At 35.3% G+C, this 16,446-nt stretch overlaps 1 protein-coding gene across 1 annotated transcript in view; it reads right to left on the reverse strand.

Moving 5' to 3' along the window:
- The window catches only part of STRN (striatin, calmodulin binding protein), a 157,337-nt gene that overhangs the window by 22,045 nt on the left and 118,846 nt on the right, over positions 1 to 16,446 (reverse strand). The window contains exons 8-11 of the mRNA XM_006839359.1: positions 12,388 to 12,498; positions 9,600 to 9,743; positions 3,701 to 3,837; positions 410 to 585 (exon numbers count right to left, since the gene is read on the reverse strand). Of these exons, the coding sequence (XP_006839422.1) occupies positions 410 to 585; positions 3,701 to 3,837; positions 9,600 to 9,743; positions 12,388 to 12,498 (568 nt within the window). The remainder of the gene's footprint in view (positions 1 to 409; positions 586 to 3,700; positions 3,838 to 9,599; positions 9,744 to 12,387; positions 12,499 to 16,446) is intronic.

The following is a 16,446-nucleotide window of genomic DNA, read 5'->3' on the forward strand; positions in this document are numbered from 1 at the left end:
TAAATATTTGCAGGAGCCGAAAGCCTAATCTTTCACCCGCAGAGCAGCTGGCGGGCTTGAATCCCAGACCTTGTGGTTCACAGAACAGTGCTTATTGTATAGAGCCACCACATTCTCCATACATACACAGAGTCTTGGTGTGGCACTATAGGATAAGCGCTGGACAGCAAGGTCAGTTTGAACTGCATGCCAGTGGTTCAAACCCAACAACCACTCCCTCAGAAACCCAATACAGGATCACTATGAGTCCGAACCAACTCAATGGCACCTAACAACCACAACACAATGAAGACAGTGATAACTAGAAGAGGTATTTAGGAAAGTTAATAGCAAGTAATAAAATAAATACTTTTCTGCTGAAAAATGTTAATTACAAAATTCAAATAAAATTAAAATAGAATATTCTCACTTTTTGGCTGGGGCTGTTTTCTGTAAATTCCACATTTTTAATGTGTGGTCTTCTGATGCTGTTATCAAAACAGGCTCAACAGGGTGAAAAGCAAGGGCTCGAATACCATCAAAGTGACTTCTTAATGTGAACTTAGGATTCCATGTCTTCCTCAATGCATCTTTATTGTTTGCTATCTATTACAGAAACAAAACAAAGATATTTCATTCGTTTCATTCCAGATAGGAAAAAAACTTCATTTCAATATTACCTCTTGCTGATTTGCCATTAAACCATCATGCTATGAAACTTTCAAAATAATTTTAACTTTTAAACAAAATAACCAAGCCAATATACAAAATTAGTAAAATATCAACAGTGGTTTCTTTGGAATATGAAAAGGTGTAACAAGAAAACCATTAAAACAGAGTTTATTAAAAACAGAGGATCAAATAATTATGTGATAAGGGATCTTTACTAGGATGATTAAAAAGAAAACAACCTAAATTAGCTTAGTGCATTATGAGATGGTCTTGTAACCACAAGGGCAGCAATTCAAATCGACCAGCTGCTCTGTGGGAGAAAGATGAGACTTTCTGCTCCCATAAAGAATTATAACCTCAGAAACCCTATACAGGGTTGTTATGAGTTGGAACCAACTCGGTGGTACACAACCAACACTACCATTAAAATAAGCACAGGAAACTATAGTTTGGATAGCCATTGGGCAAATAAGTTATCTTTAAATCTCTGAACATTTTAAAATATGATCATACTTTTGAGATTTTCAATATTTGGTAAAATGAGCTAACTTTTCTTCACTGAACTGGAGACAATTATAAATTTTATTAACTGAAAGTAAAATGATAAAAATTGGGTGAGACAATCATTAAATACTACAAAAAATAGATTATACTACTTAATTAAATGTATCTTTATGTTTATTTACTCCACGGCAATGCCATCTTAACAACTGAAAAAACAGCCCTATACTAGGAAACCTGAAGAAGCGAATGGTACTTGACCATCTGTGTCCCCTTCACATACCAAGGCTAATAATCATGCTAGCCTTAAGAAGCAAGAGTGGGGCAAGTACTCATAACATTTTAGAGAAATATAACAACAATACTAACAATAGCTCTTATCTTTAGCTTTGTTCATTATTTTGACCATCATTTAAAACACTTTGCAAGTAGTAACTCACTTTATCCTCATAACTCTTTGAAGTAAAAACTAATGTTATCTCCACTTGACAGAGAAGTTACATGAAGAAGAGAAAAGTTGAGTGCGTGACTTGCCTAGCAAACACCACAAATAAATGGATGATTTGGGATTCAAACCCAAGTAGTCATGCTTCAGAGACTACACTTCTAACAAAAACTGTAACTGAGAACCCAGGAATTAAAAAATTGGTTAAGGATATTTGTATAGGACATGTAACAACTAAAGTAATATGAGAACACAAAACACATAGAATACAAGTCATGTGAGGAACTACTGAAAGAACTGGAGTTCATTTCAAAAGAAAAAACTGAGTTGAATTATGTGTGCACTTGTTAGTTTTTCTATGCAAGATTCTATTTAAATATCTTCTTGTGGTTGGCAGCCACTAGGAAGGCCCCTATGAGCCTAATCTGTATTTACACATTGTGTAGTCCCCTCCCACATGACAGGGTGGCTCAATGTGAATTAAAGGTAATTTAGGAAAGCTGAAAACTGAGAACTGCACACGAGTACACTTTCACTAAAGAAACATTAAAAGTGTTTGGGGCAAAAGGAAAGAGATCCTAGGTGAAGGGTCAGATATGCAAGAAAGAATGAAAAAAAGGGGAAATGTACACAGAATGATAACACTAACTGAATAAAGGCTGTACAAAAGAAAATCCCTATAAGGGAAACATATAATAGGAATAAAACATATAACAAGAATGACGTTTAAGTTGGGAAGGAGTAAAATACAGTTAAAAGCATTCTAAGGTCTCTGTAAATTATATTACATTTTTAGAATGATGTGTGTGCTAGTCTCTAGGGTAACCAAAGAGTTTATAAGCTTAAAGTAACAGAAGGAGAAATTTCAATAATGAAAACGAATCAATCTCCAAATATGCAAAAACTGACACACAAACCCAAATGTGTCAGTAGATACTTTAAAGAGAAACAGATTAAATGCTGAAATTCAAAGATAAAGGTTATAATGACTGGACGAAAAACATAGAAGTCAACTAATTTGGTGTTTAAAAAAGACAGGTGTAAGAGATTAAAAATACGGAAGCACTGGAGATAAAGATAATTATCTATAACACATATGTGCCAAACAGAATGCAAAGTTTTTGTTTGTCTGTTTGTTTGTTTTTTATTATTAAAAGGCTATTTTAACTCCCAGTAAGAAAAAAAATGAAGTAGGATGGAAGAGGAAAAGCAGTATGGATTGCAGCTGGTTTGAGAAGTAGAACCCAAAAAGCTTGCTAATGGATAGAGAGGTGCTTTTGTTTCTGATTTTCCTTAAGGAATGGACGGTGAGGTTCTACTTAAGAGTGTTTTCTTTTATTTTGTCTATGGTTTGCTTAGGCATCCACCCTATTCTCTTATTTTGTCTATGGTTTGCTTAGGCATCCACCCTACCATCTGATGGTATCCTTGCCTCAGGAATAACATCGTAATTTTAAAAGAGACAGTGAAGTATCAGAGAGAATTTTAATGAATAGGTAAGACAGACTGTAAAAACCTTAACTAGTGTTCTAATTATGATGAAAAAGCACAAATGCATTTATAAAACAATTAGGCTGAGAATTAAATAGATATTAAGCATAAAAGTGCAAAGATTGCAGTTTTGGTCCAGATAGGGTCAGTCTTAACATCTGTAAAAGCACACTGTACATATCCATTCATAACAATAAATAAAATCACTCCTTGGTAGGATACTGGTGATTTACTAAAGAAGCAAAATAAATGTTACTACTGGGCAGGCAAAAATTTCAACTAATCACTGCTATCCTGAAACAGTAACCAAAAACTACACTTAGTAATGGAAAATTAGCATTTTCCCTTTATCTAGAAGCAGAGAACAAACTATACTGATGGATATACGGACTTAGGTAAATTCCATCATTTTAATGTCTTGGTCATGTGAAAAATGCTATTGCGTATTATATATTCATATTTTCAAAATTTGGAATTAAAACTGAGCCAAGTTCTATACTTGTAAAGTTTTATCATTGAAGTTTTATAAAATGAACTTTCAATTTTAAGAACTGAATTAACAAAATAAAACAAAAATAAAAATATACCAACAAAAATAAAACTACCACTCACATCATAAGTTAGTGAATCTGCTTCATTGGCCACAGTAAGACCTGCTAATTCTCCAAGTCCCAGTTCACTTTCCAGGGCTTCATCTCCTCCCATGATGAACGATTTTCCCGAAGATGGAGGAAACGTCAGTGCTTCCACTGAAGGGGGAAGACAAAAGAAACAAAGCACAAAACCTCTAGAGTCAATAATTACATATACTAATCAATTAAGTTTTTTATAAGGATATATATGTACATTTGATTATTATTAAATATCGTTAAACACAATAAAATTCAGTGAGCAGAAAAACCTAAAGAATTTAATGTTTTTTCCTTATCTTAACCACAAGCTAAAGACATCATCTAATTAGAAAATGGAGCTCTGGTGTGGCACTGAAGCATAAGCACTGGACTGCTAACCGCAATGTAGACAGTTCAAACCCACCAACCGCTCCTCAGAAACTCTATACAGGGTTGCTATGAGTTGGAACTGATTTGACAATACTTAAAAACAATTAGAAAAATGGAACATGAAACAAATTTAGCAATCCACAGTCCTTTCCAATATGCAGAGAAAAAAGATCTTGAAAGAAAAGTGAATTTTAATATTTGATGCTAACTACCCAAATGAATTCAATTACTAAACATTTATATCAAGCAGCGGTTTCTGAAAACTCACTGCCAGTCACATTCAAAATAAAAAGATTACTCTTATAATCTAGGAAATACAGAACATTTTAAATGAAAATGTGCAGAATGATTAAATATGCATACTCAAATCAAAAATAATATATGTTGTTCTTGTTATATGGCGTGGAGTTGGTTCCAACTCATAGTGACCCTGTACAAGGTTTCCGAGCTATAAATCTTTACAGGAGCAGAAAGCCTCATCTTTCTCCTGCAGAGCAACTGGTAGTTTCAAACTGCTGACCCTAAGGTTAGCAGCACGATTCATAACCACTACACTACCAGAACTCCTTTATAAGCCGATATTTCCTTTAGGGAGGAGGGCAGGACTTGTATGGCCCTGGTTAAGCTTTATACCTTGACCTAGGTTGTCATGACATGGGTGGGTACCCTTTGTGATAATTCACTAAGCTGTATACCCTTTGACTTCAGAACTTTTCTGTAGTTATGTTAAACATCATTTTAAAAAAAAATTCTTACTTAAAACAAAAACTTTAAGTGAATATTTGAATGTTTTCATTAGCTGCCCACTGAGAAGTCAGATGTGATTACTTGAACATTCTTTACTTTGTATCACTCAACACATCAATCCAATTCCTTCAATAATCATTATGTAAGAAATCGGTTAAAAATAAAATGCCAATTTCATTTGGATAATAATGAAATGTCACTCTATAAACAAAAATTAACAAATTATACTCATGGCACCTGCTAAACAACAGCAACATTTAGTGTGGCAGCCTCCTTAGCATTTTGTTGTTGGTGTTGTTAAATGTCATCAGGTTTGTTCAGACTCATAGAGACCCTGTATAGGGTTTCCGAGGAGCAGTTGGTGGGTGTGAATTGCTAATCTTGTTGTTAGCAGTCCAATGCGTATCCTACAGTGTCACACCAGGAGTCCATTCAAACCTGTGGTAGTTAAGATTTTGTGTCAACTTGACTGGGTCAGGATTCCTTTTTACCAAAAGTTGTTGTGTTAAGTGCTGTAGAGTCAGTTGTGACTCACAGCGACCCTGTATACAACAGAACAAAACACTGCCCAGCCCTGTACCATCCTCACAAGCATTTTTATATTTGAGTCCTTTGTTGTAGCCACTGTGTCACACCATCTCATTGAGGGTCTTCTCCTCTAACCCTCTACTTTACCAAGCATGATGTCCTTACATGTTTAACTTACCTGTAATAAAGGAGCTCTGGTAGCGAAGTGGTTAAGAATTGGGCTGTGAACCTCAAGGTCAGCAGTTCGAAACTACCAGCGGTTCCGCGGGAGAAAGATGAGGCGGTCTGCTCCCGTAAAGATTTACAGCCTCGGAAACCCTGTGTAGGGTAGCTATAAGTCGGAACTGACTCCACGGCACATAACAACAACAATAATGGTCCTAAGGCTTCTTTCTCCACAGTGCAAAATTTTCAGAAGTAGAAAAAAATACTTAAGCAGAGAAATAAATTGTATATTTCTTTGCCTGTGATTGATGTTCCTTGATGCCCAATTTCAGAAAGAGTTTACAGATCTCGTGTGCTTCAGGGTATAACTGTGTGTGTCTGTATGTGCATACATGTACACATCAGATTATTATCTTTATTACAATAATTCAGAAATGTTGACTAGGGTGAGGAATGCAGAATCCTGGTGTGGCACTGTGGGCTAATGTGTTGGACTGAAAAGTCTGTCTGAACCAGAAGGTTAGCAGTTCAAGCTCACCAGAGTTCCTTGGACACCCTACACAAGGCCACTATGGGACAGAACCGACTTGACGGCACTTAACAACAATGTTTAGTATCTGGTGTTCAGAGGGTCGCTATGAGTCGGTACCAACTTGATGGCACTTAACAACAACAACATTTAGTTTCCGAACAGAAAGGGAATTTGACCTATAGTCTTAAATTCCAAGGCATCTTAGAAAGCAATCAAATCACAGAGCACTCAGTTCTCTCTAGACCTACAGTCACCTGGCTACCTACTGGTCTTATGGAAGTAGTTGCTTGCCCTCCTTTGTTTTCAGGTGGTGGTCTCATGACTAGTGCTTATTCTATGTTGACACCTCACTCTGTCCTATAAAGTTCAAAACCTACCTGATGGCATTGGGCTATTACAATGTTGCTTACAGGTCTAGCACTAAGAACTTTTTTTTTTATATACTGAAGTGTAACCCTTACTGAGGGTTGTATATTTTGGTTTTCATCAGTAAGTGCTTCAATTCCTCTTCACTTTCAATAAGCAAAGTTGTATCTGCATATTATATGTCAATGAATCTTCCTCCAATCCTGATACTGTGTTTGTCTTCATATAGTCCAGTTTCTCATATTACTTTCTCAGCATATAGACTAAGTATGATAAAAGGATGCAACCCTGATGCACACCTTGCCTGATTTTAAATCATTCATTACCCCCTTTTTCTTTTTATAAAACTGCCTCTTGTTCTATATACAGGTTCCACAATAAGTGTTACAGAACTCCCATTCTTTGAAATACTGTCCATAATTTATTATGATCCATAGTCAAGTGTCTTTGAATAGTCAATAAGACCTAAGTAAACAATTTTTTAGTATTCCCTACTTTCAGCCATGATCCATCTGACTTTGCAATCATATCTTTCATTCCATGTCCTCTTTTAAATCCAACTTGAATTTCTGGCATATCCTTGTCAATGTACTGCTGCAACTTTAAATTTTTAATTATCCTCAGCAAAAGTTAACTGTATGTGATATGAATGATACTTTTAGATCATATCTGTATTTGGTTGAGTCACCTTTCTTTGGAATGGGCATAAATATGAATCTCTTCCTATCAGTTGGTTAGGCAGCTGTCTTCCAAATTTCTTACTATAGATAAGTGAGTACTTCTAGCATTGCATTGTTTATTGAAACATTTTAACTAGTATTCTGCCAACCCTGGAATCTTGTTTCTCTCCAATGCCTTCAGTGCTTAGACTTCTTCCTTCAGTACCATGAGTTCTTAATCATGTGATACCTACAGAAACGTACTTTTGGGGACAGCGACTTTGGGTATTCATTTCATCTTCATTTGGCAAAAACTATAAAAGGTGTCACTTGACATTTAGTCTCAGATACCCTTTATAAGGTATCTGAGGAGCAGCAGGTGGGTTTGAATTACTGACCTTGTGCTTCACAGTACAGTACTGATCCTATAGCACGACACCACACCAGGAGATCACAGAATCCTTTATTACTGCAACTGACAGCTTGAATTTCAGTTCTATCTGCTTGAGAAATGCCAAGTGTGTTCCTCCGCTTTGGTTTTCTAACTCCATATCTTTGCACATTTTATTTTACAAGTGTAAGTGAAAAAGTATTGCTGCTAGGATTCCGGTTCACATGCATGTGGGTTTATTCCCAACAACACATGTCTCTGTGATCAGTGGATGGCTGCAGACAGTATTAATCTCATTAATGCACTTTTCTTAGTCTCACTAGCATACCATCTAAAAAAAAAAAAAAAATCAAAAGAGTTGTTTCCCTAGGGATCTGCTTCCTATTGTTGTTAAGCGCAGTCAAATCCATTCCAACTTACTGCAACATTATACACAACAGAATAAAACACTGCTGGGTTGTGCACTATCCTCACAATTATTGTTACCCTTAGTCCATTGCTGTTGCCACCGTGTCCATACATTTAATATTCTTCTCCAACACCATAACCCAACTGCATCAATTCTTCTGCAATCATCCTTATTCACTGTTCAACTTTCACATGCAATGAGGCTAATAAAAATACCATGGCTTAGGTCAGGCACACTTTAGTCTTCAAACTGACATCTTTGCTCATAAACATTTTAAATAGATCTTGTGCAGCAGATTTGCCTAATGGATTATGTAGTTTGATTCGACTGTTGCTTCCATGAGTGTTGATAGTGGATCCAAGCAAAACGAAGTCTTTGACAATTTCAAGCTTTTCTCCATTTATTAAGATGTTATTTATTGGTCCAGCTGTGGAAACTTTTATTTTCTTAACATTGTGGTGTAATCCACACTGAAGGATACTACCTGCATTGAAAAGCAATCCATACTGAAGGATACTGATCTTCATCAGTAAGTATTTAAAGTCTTCTTCACTTTCAACAAGCAAGGTTGAATCACATTCATAGTGCAGGTTGTTAATGAATCTTCCTCCTAACTTTATGCCATACTCTTCTTCATATAATCCAGCTTCTTGAATTATTTGTTCAGCATACTGACTGAATATGGTAAAAGAATCCAACCCTGGAACATACCTTTCCTGATTTAAACCATCCCGTGCCTCCTTGTTTTATGGAGGGGTTCCTCATGTGTACCATTAAATGTTCTGGAATACTCATACTCTAAAGTGTTATTCATAGCTTATACAGCTCCACATAGTCAAAAGCCTTTGCAAAGTCAATAAAGCATCTTTCTGGTATTCTCTGCTTTTCGTCAAGATCCATCTGAAGTCAGCAATGACATCCCTCGTTCCATATTCTCATGTAAATCTGGCTTGACCATATGGTAGTTCTCTGTCAATGTACTGCAGCAGCTCTTTTTGAATTATCTTTAGCAAAATTTTAGTTTAATGTAATTTAATGGTATAGGGGATTTGCTAGGCCAGTTATATTTAAGGCAAAGAGGTTAGGTCAGAAAGTACTGGCAATTGTGTTTTTGGAATTCCAAAGGGGTAATCTAGAAATACATCAGAAATGTGACAATATTTTTCAAGTGAGTATTCTTTTTTCCTTTATCAATGAAAAATTGCTTAAATATTTAAGACAGTCTCAAAGTAACCATTTATTAGCTCACCAGCTGCTCCTTGGAAACCCTATACAGGGTCACTAAAGCTTGGAACTGACTTGACAGCACTTAACAACAACAATTTTTTTAGCGTTAGAATGGTATAGACAGTAGTCCTGGTGTGGCGCTATAGGATAAGCACTGGACTGCCAACTGCACACTGGCTATGAGTTGGAACCTACTGGATCGTACTTAACAACCATCACAACCACATGGTTTCTGTGGATTTAGGGGATAGTCCAAACTAGAATTTAGCATTGGTTTATAGGCTTATAAGCTTTTCCAACTCTTAAATACTGAAGTTGGAATCAAACCACCTTGAATCTTTGTAAGCCTACACTTAATTAGTATAGCTATATTATAATATTTAACATAGATTAAACATTTGCAAAATAAAGTTCTTCTCTAATGACTGATACTAGGTATGTATGTATATCCAAGTATTTGTGTAACAGAGTATATTAAATACTTGCCTTCATCTGCCCTATTTATTTCATGTTCAGGAAGCCTGGAACTGCTGGGTCTAGAAGGTGAACCCACAGATGGCTGCAGAGAGGGAAGTTCATCAACATCTCTCAAATTAGCAAGCATATCTTGTAGTTTTGACCTATTGGGCCCTAGCACAACAAAACAGTAGGGGGACAAAAAAAAAAAAAGAACAGATTTATCCAACCAACCACATCAAAATGGTGTCATAAACTTTATTTAGATTTGTCAATATTTATCATCGATAATGAATGACACTATCATGCTATATATTAATAAGAAGTAATTATTTTCAGAAGAAACTCATTTCTTGAAAAGAATTCTACATATCATTTTAAAATTAAGCTACTGAAGTAACGTCATTATTTGCATGAAAAATAATACTCATGTCCAATCTGGACCCTTAGAAATAAGGTTATTTTATAATTAAACCCTTTTTTTTAATATAAATTGCTCTAAAGGCAGATAGATACCACAGCTGGTGATGCTATTGTGTACTGAAATTAAACAACATCCCTTTCTGTTTATTTAAGTTGCATTCATTGCCTTACATCCTGAAGCTAAGGTACCCGAGATGAAGTCTCATGCCCTGCTGATTACTTACCTGAGCATTGATCCTTCATTCTCCCACATCCCTGTTTTGATTGTTTTATATAGGATAGAGGCTGAAACAGATCTTCGGTAGTTTTTCCTGTTATAAGTTTAATTAAGAATGGGAAAAGCTTACCCATAGTCCATTATGGTTTTTCCTATACCAGCAAAGAATATAACTATTTTCAAGCAATTTTAACTAAAATCTAGAAATATTTCAATACAGTATGATTGGAGTACACAATTTGACTGGAAATATTTCTGCTAGGCTATAATAAAAGGCACACTTTTTCAATGACTAACAAGCTCAATTTAAAATACTTAAGGTGACTTATAAATCAATACTTCATATGCTAAATCAAAGCTTTGGTTCATTTCTGCCTTTATTATTTCACTTCTTTCTAGGCTACTGTTCTGTGACAATAATAGGAACTGAAGATGATAAACAAAATGGGTTGACTCTCCGTCTATAGTCCTTCTATCTTCAATGAAAGATGCTAAATTTCTATCCTAGAGAGAGTTCTTTTTCTTTGTCATACTAAAACAACAATGTGTCATAGATGTCAATACTGATCAAATGCCCTACACGGGAAATTGTTTCTACTAATAGGAATACTGTTCCAGTCAAATGGTGCAGCTTTAGACTATATAAGTGCTAAATTCCAACTACAGCGATGCCTTATTATTTGACAGAAAGTGACTAATAAATATCGTAGATGGACTTTGTATAGGCCCTGGCCACCTTGTCATTCAAAAGATCTTTTACATTTTAAGATCTTTTACAAAGCAGCATAAGACCTAAAGAAGTAAACTCTGATTTAAGCAAATCCAGAAGCCTTCTCCTTGTTTTTCATGTATTGTTACAAAATGCTTATTTTCCTCAAAATTTCAAATAATTTGATCATCGCCCTGAAAAGCCCTGGCAAATCATTTCTTACTGTTATCTGTTAAGACCCAATTTTTTACATCAGTATACCTTTCTCATGGTTTAATTGATACTGAGAAAGCATCAAAAGACACCACTTCTTAGTATGTCACTGGTTGATAACTTTGCTAACATCAGTAAGGATCAAGGACTTTTTATCAATTCAAATGAAACACTTAGAAATTTTAAAGATACTTTAAATACAGATTTAAATGTTTTCAACTAACTGCCATATTATAAAAGAATGTCCTAACAGAAATGACTAGTTTTGATTAAGCATTACCATCGCTAAAAGATATATATATCTACAGTTCTTTGCAGCCTTTAAATACATTTCTCCTTAAATTAAATCCTAATTGCAATTTATAATACTTTAATATCACAAAGGATGAAATTCATTGTTGCCTTAAAAGGGAACGCCATGTTCATATTTTCAATGAGACAGGAAGTGTATAAGGAGATCATTTAGCCTTACACTCCCAAATGGAAGTTTAGGAAAGCTTCCAGGGATGTTTCAAAGTTCTTGTATTTCCATTTCACATACGTAAGTAGATCTATTACTAAACTTCATTAACAACTGATATACTGAAAGTTAGGCATATATGATTCACAGGGCTAGAAATTTCATTTTGGCTTGTGTTTGATGTCGCACATATTTGACTGAAAAGGTAAAAAGCTAAAAGATAAAATGATTAAAAGTAAAGTCAGCCAACAACTTGAAATTAGAAAATATTTGGAAAGTTATGCATTTGACTCTGTGCCCTGTACAGCATTTAGTAGTGGGAGCTAATGAATTACGTGCTATAAATACATAGAACATTCAGGGGTAGAAATTAACTTGTTTTATGTCTCCAAGATCTAAGATGATAACCAATAATATCAGTGGGTTGCCAGACTGCCTCAACTAGATGAGATTTATATACTGTTACAAGTGAAGCATCATTGTTGCAAGTAAGCACATACACTGCTAACACCAAATTATTACTATGTTTGAATACGTAATCCAACACTACAACACTCATCATTTATTACTGGGATATATTATGATTCCATAATCACATGTGGACTTTTTTTTTCCCTCCCCATTTAATTTCATAATCAAGTCACCATTTAATTTCAACCCCTGAGAACAGACGCAAAGGAAGAGGTCAGCAGCAGAAAAGAAAAAGAGTAAGTAGTTTTAAGAAAACACTGAAAAAAAATTAGGGATGTGAAAGAGGCAAGATTTATGATTTACAGATACAACGTGTTCCACTTACTCTTCACCCCCTTTTTCCCCTTTCTCTCCTTTTTGTATTGCTCCTTGAGTTTGGTAATTACTCCCTGGTCCACATTCCAGGCTTCAGGCATGAGACACTGGTCTTCCTTTTCTAAACAGAGTGAAACAAATGAAACAGCCTGATTTTTCAGTAAGATACTGAACATTCTAAGTTATTCTGTGTGAATAACATAATTTTCTTCATAATGTTACTAATTAAAACATAGTTACTGGTTATTCATTACAGATATGTCACAAAATAGTTAAGAAGCAATGATGAACTCAATTTTGTAGGTAATAATATTAGATTTCAATTGAGAGAGACACAGGAAAAAAAAAATCTAGGTGATATGAGTGATTTTTAGTAAATTAAGCCCAAAACTAATAATAAACAACCCTCATGTGTACCCGATTTACTGAATTCAAATAGGATTTGGTAATTCAAAAATTTTTTCTGTCTTTGACATGTTTTCATCAGCAAATGATTACTTTTATTTTACAAACTCTGTACATAATGTAGAGTCCTGGTGTTGTGCTGTACAATAAGCAATGGAGTGCTAACTGCAAGGTCAGCTGTTCAAAACCATCAGTCTCTCCATAGAAACCCTATTCAGGGTTGCTATGATGCATAAGCAACTCGAAAGTATATAGCAACAAAAATAATAATAGCATTTTGTAAAACTTATTACTCAACTTTTATATAAAATTTAACACAATTTAAGTAATTTATTAGTTTATAAATTAGAATGATGAACAAGAGACTGAATTTCTAGTAGAAAAGAAATTCAATGACCAATTTTTAGTACTTCTGGAGAACAAAATTCAAAAACACAAGTTATATTCTATAATCAGTCAAAAATAATTTATATGCTATATATAATGCTATTTAAGTATTGCAGGCCTGGTAGTACAGAAGGTTAAGTGCTGAGTGTGCTAACTGAAAGGTTGGTACTTCAAACCCACCAGTTGCTTCATGGGAAAATGATGAGGTCGTCTGCTTTTGCAAAGATTTAGTCTCAGAAACCCTATTGTTGTTAAGTGCTGCTGAGTTGATGGCGACTCATAGTGATCCTGTACAGGGTTTCCAAGGAGCAGCTGGTGGATTTGAACTGCTGACCTTGTGGTTCACAGTATAGTGCTGATCCTACAGCACCACACCAGAAGTCCCAGAAACCCTATAGGGCAGTTCTATTCTGTTTTATAGGTTCTTCATGAGTTAGAATAGACTCAATGGCAGTAGGTTTGAGTTTTGGTTAATTTAACTCAGAACTCCGGAGTGTACCCATGATTAACATATCCAACTGCTCACTCTACAATTCCGTTAGGAAGCCTACTGTTGGTGCTGGTGGTTGTATGCCACTGAGTCAGTACTGACTCATAGCAAACCTGTATAAGGTCCTCGAAGCTGTAAATCTTCACAGGAGCAGAAACCTTATCTTTCTCCAGCAGAGCAGCTGGTGGATTCAAACAACTGACCTTGCGTTTAGCTGCCCAGCTTGTAACCCACTACTCTACCAGTGCTCCTAGGAAGTCTAATGTTATTAAGTGCCATCAAGTCAGTTCTGACTCATAGCGACCCTGTATTGGGTTTCCAAGGAGCGACTGTTGAGTTTGAACTGTCAATCTCGCAGTTCAAACAGACTTTGTGGTCGAATGTTTATCCTACAACGCCTCCCCATCTCCTTCCCTACCTAACCTGTTTAACTCACAGAGTTCTCCATTTCAATCGATGGCAATTCCATATTTCCAGCTGATTAGATTAAAAACCTCTTTTCCTCTTACATCCCACATAAAACATATTAGGAAATAGGGTTTCCTTTACAAAAGTCCTCAAGAATCTACTTCTCTGAACACCCACTGCTACCACTCTGATCTCTTCCTAGAATTACTGTGGCAATTGTCTATACACTTATATGCCCAATCCACCCAATCAAGTGTATTCTAATGCAACTCACCCTATGTAGTATACTCATAGCATACCCTATGTAGTTTGTTCATAGCAGACAGAGTGACACTAAAATAACTAAAAGTCAGATCATATTACTCCTATACTCAAAACCCTCCCATGGCTCCCTATTTCACCAACGGTCTAAATGGTCCTATCAAAACCCCCAAACCACACTTACTGCCACTGAATTGATTCCAACTTACAATGACCCTATAGGGCAGAGTAAAACTGTAAATCTTTACTGAAGTAAACTGTTATATCTTTCTTCCCCAATACTCCTGGTACGTTCATACCACTAACCTTACAGTTAGCAGCAAAGCAGTTTAACTACTATATCACCAGGGTTCCTTAAAATAGTTCTTTCTTACTACATCCCCCCTAGATTAACTCAGCTCTAACTACTCTGGATTCACTGAATTGCTTAAGAATGCCAGGCTGCTTGCCATCTTTGGGTGTATATTAACCTTTCAACCAGCCTAGAGAGTATTAGTCAAGTAAATCCAAAGGGCAGTAGGATTTCATTGGGTTAAACATTGTAAGTTGTCTCCCTTACGTGGAAAGTTCCAATAAATGAAAGACAGTACACTAGTAACTTAATGGACTTCTGGTGTGGCGCTGTAGGATAAGCACAGGACCAAAACATCAGTTTGAACAAGACAGCAGTTCAAACCCACCAGCTGCTCCTCAGAACTCCTATACAGAGTTCCTGTGAGTCAGAACTGACTCAACTGCACTCAAACCAACAACAGTAAGTAAAACTTCAACAACGAAAGTCATTAGGAAGTTTAACATGTGTCCCTGACATTACAAATTACTTCTGATGAAAGGAAATTTACATCTCTTGAATATACAGCAACAAAGTCGGCAACATAAACATAATCTTTCTTCCAGATTTTTTGTTACTGGGATTGTTCACTGTTTACAGAGAAAGAACATTTATTTCCTTGTGACATGTCATTCTCCTTGTATAGTGTCTTAAGTGGGAAAAAAAGGTTATATTTTGTTTTATTAAAAATATTAGGCAATCTGTTCCTTCTATTTACTCTAGAGAACCTTTTATTATTCATTATAAAATAACCAAGCAAGTATGAAGAAAAAAATTTTGAAAAATTTAAAAACTATGTATGAAATAAGGAAAAATCATCTTGATTTTTTGTCTTTTGGCTTTAGAATTCTGATTTATATGTTCCCTTCAAAAAATTTGTAAAAATTATGGTTTAAATTAATATTTACAAGGTTCAAAATGAACAAAAAAGCTCATAATTTTAGGCAATAAAATACACTAACCCTTGATAGAAGTGTGTTCTAGCCTTATGATGGGAGCTTATGGTTATGAGTCAGGCTGCTAACATCAAGGTCAGCAGTTTGAAACTACCAGCTGCTGTTCCACAAGAGAAAGATGAAGTTTTCTGCTCCTATAAAGGTTTACAGCCTCAGAAACCATATGCAGGGTTGCCAGGAGTTGGAACCAATTCCATGGCACATAATCACCACCACCAGTCTTATTAGATGAGATTTTACTAGTGGTATATCTACCTCTAAATAATAATAAATAACTCTATAAAACAATTTTATAACATGTTATTAAGAGGCAAAACATTAAATGAAAAGAAAAATCACATGAAAGTGTATTTAAAATAAGAAACCACTGGTTCATCTTTTGAAAACAACGTAAGTTTTTATAATCTTAAAAAAATATCAAAGTGGTTAGCAATATTCTATTCTTTCAGAAGATAAATATTTGTCCAACTATTACATCACTGGAGGTCTATTTAAACAATGTTCTTGAGTTTCAAAAACCATAAACCTCATCCTAAATATCTTCATTAAAATGATAAATTACAGTATTCATATAATAGTTATATACATAGCCAAAAGAGCTATATATTTTTAAATGATAATCAAGGCATCTTTATCAATATTCACTTTTCATATATATATATATTGTTGTTATGTGCCGTGGAGTCGTTCCAACTCTGTACAGGGTTTCCGAGGCTGTAAATCTTTACAGGAGCAGAAAGCCTCATCTTTCTCCCGTGGAACGATGTTCCAAACTGCTGACCTTGCGGTTTGTAGCCCGATTCATAACCACTACACTACCAGAGCTCGCTC

Source organism: Chrysochloris asiatica, unplaced genomic scaffold, assembly GCF_000296735.1.
Source record: "Chrysochloris asiatica unplaced genomic scaffold, ChrAsi1.0 scaffold00024, whole genome shotgun sequence".
NCBI lineage: Eukaryota > Metazoa > Chordata > Mammalia > Afrosoricida > Chrysochloridae > Chrysochloris > Chrysochloris asiatica.